At 37.9% G+C, this 4,983-nt stretch overlaps 1 protein-coding gene and 3 non-coding genes across 4 annotated transcripts in view; 1 reads left to right on the forward strand and 3 right to left on the reverse strand.

Moving 5' to 3' along the window:
• Window positions 1-4,448, forward strand: part of st6galnac4 (ST6 (alpha-N-acetyl-neuraminyl-2,3-beta-galactosyl-1,3)-N-acetylgalactosaminide alpha-2,6-sialyltransferase 4) — a 7,889-nt gene extending 3,441 nt beyond the window's left edge. The window contains exons 3-4 of the mRNA XM_007571560.2: window positions 3,117-3,224; window positions 4,075-4,448. Of these exons, the coding sequence (XP_007571622.1) occupies window positions 3,117-3,224; window positions 4,075-4,261 (295 nt within the window). The 3' untranslated portion in view covers window positions 4,262-4,448. The remainder of the gene's footprint in view (window positions 1-3,116; window positions 3,225-4,074) is intronic.
• Window positions 324-417, reverse strand: trnai-uau (transfer RNA isoleucine (anticodon UAU)). Its single transcript has 2 exons — window positions 380-417; window positions 324-359 (listed from the first exon to the last, which is right to left on the reverse strand). It is a non-coding gene; the product is annotated as a tRNA-Ile (tRNA).
• Window positions 1,485-1,578, reverse strand: trnai-uau (transfer RNA isoleucine (anticodon UAU)). Its single transcript has 2 exons — window positions 1,541-1,578; window positions 1,485-1,520 (listed from the first exon to the last, which is right to left on the reverse strand). It is a non-coding gene; the product is annotated as a tRNA-Ile (tRNA).
• On the reverse strand, window positions 2,142-2,235 carry trnai-uau (transfer RNA isoleucine (anticodon UAU)). The gene is made up of 2 exons: window positions 2,198-2,235; window positions 2,142-2,177 (listed from the first exon to the last, which is right to left on the reverse strand). It is a non-coding gene; the product is annotated as a tRNA-Ile (tRNA).
• Window positions 4,449-4,983: the final 535 nt, after the last annotated feature.

The raw sequence follows: 4,983 nt of genomic DNA on the forward strand, positions 1-4,983 counted from the left end.
GAATTTCAGCAAACTTGACCTAATGACAATTTACTTCATATAATGGTTAATGATTTTGTTTTGAAAAATATCTGCTCCAGGTGAGACTTGAACTCACAACCTTGGCATCACTTTGCAGGTGACTGTCTTATAAGTACTGTGTGCTGACTGATTGTGCCACTGGAGCCTGAAAACATGGCCTCTTTGACCAGCCATGGACAAATCTAGACTAAAACAATTGAGATCTATAATTTTCTTTACTTCAGGTTGAACTCAAACAATTTATTTCTATGCCAAACATTGGATCAATTATTAGTAAATCTTCTACTTTTGAGAAAGATATCTGCTCCAGGTGAGGCTTGAACTCACAACCTCGGCATCACTTCACAGGTGACTGTCTTATAAGTACCGCGCGCTGACCGATTGCGCCACTGGAGCCTGGAAAAGCAGCTGAGCTATCTAAAAGATATCTGTTTATGTGAGAGGGCCTTCCTTATCCCTTTCATCTTTTTTTTTCCTTCAGGACTTCACAACTATTGCCATTAGGGACACAGCTCAGCAATGTGCCAAAGAGCCAACAATTTGCTGATAGAAACTCACTCGCAAGCTCCTAGAGGGTTTCCTAGTCGTCTTGCTCTGGAAGGCACACCAGTAAATTAGGTTTTCCTTCATTTAGAAGTCTAAATCACTGTTCTATGAGACCAGTCTGCAATAGAAGACTATCATTTGTCAGATTCCTGCATCTCTTTGTGATGATAATGTGTTACTTAGTTCTATGCTCAACATTCAATTTTAGAGCTTGATGAATGATTAAATAAGTTTTGTTTAGAAAAAAAACCTGCTCCAGGTGAGGTTTGAACTCACAACCTCAGCATCACTTTGCATGTTACTGTCTTATAAGTACTGTGCGCTGGCTGATTGCACCACTGGAGCCTTTTTAGATGATTTAGATATCTAAAATTTGCCTCTTTCACCAGCTAATTCTATGGAAAAATGTAGAATTTTCTTTACTTCAGGTTGAACTCAGATTTTTTGTTTTTTCAACTCCAGGGATCCCATCACTTTTTAAAAACCTTTGTTATAAATAAGCTGCTTCTGTGAGCACTTGAGCTAACAATGTGACCACTGATTATAACTACAAAGCAGCATACCAAGCTGTGAATAAATTAATAACAATTTTTTAATATCTGCTCCAGATGAGGTTTGTACTCACAACCTCAGCATCGCTTTGCTGTTTACTGTCTTATAAGTACCACACCCTGACCAATTGCGCCACTGGAGTCAGTGAAAATAGTTTAGGTAACTGGAAGGTACACCAGTAAATTAGGCTTTCCGTCATTTAAATGTGCTAATCTGACCTCTTCTGTGAGACCAGTCTGCAATGGAAAACCACCATTTGTCAGATTCCTAGAAAGCCTATAGTTCCAAAGATATTGGGGGATATCCTGCCATCCGGTGTTAACTCTACTTAGGGTATACATGTTTCTTCTCCTTTTCAAAACATCTGCTCCAGGTGAGGTTTGAACTCACAACCTCAGCATTGCTTTGCAGGTTACTATCTTATAAGTACTGCACGCTGACCGATTGCACCACTGGAGCCTGTGAATATGGTTCAGATATGACCAGCTATTGCCATGGGCAAATCAAGACTAAAAGAAAATTGATTATGAGATTTAGAATTTTCTTCAGGGATGCCAGCACTCACTCTTTAGAATCCTTTGTTAAATTGACTGAGTATAGTGCTTTTTCCAATCACTTTGACCACTCAAAGCGCTTTACACTAGAGTCACATTGACACTCAGATCGGTAGGCAGTTTACGGTTAAGCGCCTTGGCCAAGGGCACATCAACACGTAGCAGAAGGAAGCTGGAATTGAACCTTCAACCTTCCGATCACAAGACAACTACCCTACCCACAGAGCCACTGTCACCCATCTTATTAACAAGTTGCTTCTGTGAGCACTTGGGGTAACAATATGATCACTGATTATTGCAAAATAGCACACTTATCTCTACAACGCCAGAAAAGTCTGCATCACTTTATGATGATAATCTGCATGTGTGAATTTCAGCTAACTAAACCTAATGACATGTTACTTCTATGCTCCCTTTCAGATTTTGATGAATGATTCATAATTTTTCTTTATCCTTTTGAAAAACATCTGCTCCAGGTGAGGCTTGAACTCACAACCTTGGCATCACTTAGCAGGTTACTGTCGTATAAGTACCGCGCGCTGACCGATTGCGCCACTGGAGCCTGTGAAAACACTTTAGGTATCTAAAAGATATCCGTTTATGTGACAAGGCATTCCTCATCCCATTCACCAGTTTTTGTGTTACTTCCTAACTATTGCCATTAGAGACAGAGCTCAGCAATAAGCCAAAAACAGAAAAGACTTAGAGGGTTTCTTTGTCATCTTGCTCTGGAAGGGAAACCAGTACATTAGGTTTTCCTTCATTTAGATCTGTGAATCACTCTTGGTCTGACCTCTTTTGTGAGACCAGTCTGATTGTCAGATTCCTAGAAAGCCTATCATTCTAAGGATATTAGGGATACCTTATCATCTGGTGTTAACTCTACATGTTTTTTTCTCCTTTTCAAAAACAGCTGCTCCAGGCGAGGTTTAAATTCACAACCTCGGCATTGCTTTGTAGGCCACTTTCTAACAAGTACCACATGCCAACCTATTGTCCCACTGGACGCTTTGAAAAAGATTTGAATATCTAGTACATATTTCTTTATATGTGATGAGGACATCCCATTCGATGTGTTCTTCCATTCAGGCTTCCCCACTGTTGCCATTATGGACACAGCTCAGCCAAGAATTCACCAACAAAAGTTCACTGGAAACTCCAGTGACCACACAAATGTCTAGCTGACATTGCTATTACTATTTAAATACTATTACAAAGCAGCAATAATAGAATATTTCATTTAGGGGCTATCTTTTTGTAACCACCCACAGGTTATTCAGGAGAAAGTTTAGGACAATTTTAATTCAGCTAAAGTTAAAAATTGCGTGTTTGTCTTTTGTAAAAGTCAAACATATCACAAGCTTAGCTTCAATGTTACTGATACCGTATTCAGTCAGTATGCCAACTTTCAATGGCTTTCTTGGCTTTATTTCTTTTCTTTAGAATGAAAACTGGAGCGTTTCTCAGCACTGGATTTTTTACGATGATTCTTGCTATGGAAATGTGTGACAGGATCACTGTCTATGGAATGATTGATGACAAGTACTGCAGGTAAAGTACTGCAGGTGATATTTGTAGGTAGGCTCTATAATTTTCATGTTCAGCATCCTCCGATAATGATTGGCCTGTTTAAGATGCATACAAAAGCCTTAAAAATGGTTGTTATGGAGACTAAGCTAACCCCCTTTTCATTATGCTATCCCTGCCCTTAGCCCTGTCCTGTGTTACCTGTGTTAAGTTGTAGATATTAAGACTCTCTTCTGAGCAGTGGGAACCAACAGGGAAGCTGATTATTATACATTTTCTTCCATTCAAATAATGCTACATGACTAAATATGCCTGTCATGTTCTATTGATGGCATTATTTTCTGTGCTTAAAATGGAATAAAAATACTAAATGTAACAAATAGAAAAATAAAATTTAAACATTTTGTACTTTTAGAGTATTTCTAATATATTGGAAAGATACAAAAGATATGCTATTCTATGCACTCGTTTAAAATAGCAAGCATAATATTGAATAGTTATTTTTTGAGTTGTTTTTTTAAACACCAATATGCATTAATAGGCATTACTGTGACTCTGTTCTTGTATTTTAAGTGAGTAACACTATCTTTTTCTTCCATGTCATATGATTCAGAACATTATGTTTTCCTGGGATCCCAATAAGATATTTGTATCTGAAAAAAACATAATAATATGCATTCCTAATTAAAATAACCGTGTTGAAGTATGATAAAAGTAATGTTGAAGTGGAACCATTGATTTTCTTAATTGATGTCCTTCTTTCCACTACAAAAATGTGTTCAAATTAAAGGTTGGATTTTTACGTTTTTCAGCTCTGTATCATGTCTCTACAGTAAACTCCGACCTGAATGTTGAGTTTTTCTCGTCCTCACAGCCGAGCCAATCACAGCGATGTTCCTTACCATTACTACGAGCAAAAGAGGCTCAGTGAGTGCAGGATGTATAAATACCACGAGTCCACACAGCGTGGGGGACACCGCTTCATCACTGAGAAGGCCATCTATGCCAAATGGGCAACACAGCACAATATACAGTTCAAACATCCTACATGGAAACTCTGAGGAATGGCGCCCTATACAAATATCTCAGATGTTGAAGTTACTAGACTTTTATTTTGTTCTTGTTTTAACATTTTTTTTGTGTGTATATGTGAGGAAAAGCGCTTAGCTGGGCAAAATGTAGTCACGTTTACCTATATATTTGTATAGATGACAGTGATTAATAAAACACAGTTGGCTGCTAATAATTTATTATTTCTCTTCACATGCCTTAATTTTAACACTTACTCTACCTATTTTTGTACTTTGAGATGTCAGATTGTTCGAAAGCTACAATAGAGTTTGCACTTTTACGAACAGGATCTGCAATTGTAATCATTTCTTTTCAATGTTAGGTGCGGTCGATTAATTCAGTTTAATTATTCAAGACATCAAACATTGTGATTACGGAATTCCAGGTTTACGGGTTTCATTTTGCTCATCTACTGTTCTTTCTATGCACTTGGTCACTATTTTCTTCAAATACAGTTTCTTGAAAAAGTTTCCATATCAATTAAACTATTTCATAAATTGTCAAATTACAACAAAAAACTCCAAAGCTTGTTCTTGGGATTTTATGTGGTCGACCAACACAAAGTACTTGTGTTACGCCCCCAAGGTCTAGGGGTCCAGGGGCGGTAACATAAAAATGTGCCTCATCAATGTCTGATTGGCTTGACAATCCTCTGCTGGTCCAATGGTGTAGCTGCTTTCCTACAGCCTTCAGGCAGTCAATCAAGGAGATG

This window comes from Poecilia formosa, unplaced genomic scaffold (assembly GCF_000485575.1).
Source record: "Poecilia formosa unplaced genomic scaffold, Poecilia_formosa-5.1.2 Scaffold282, whole genome shotgun sequence".
Lineage (NCBI taxonomy): Eukaryota > Metazoa > Chordata > Actinopteri > Cyprinodontiformes > Poeciliidae > Poecilia > Poecilia formosa.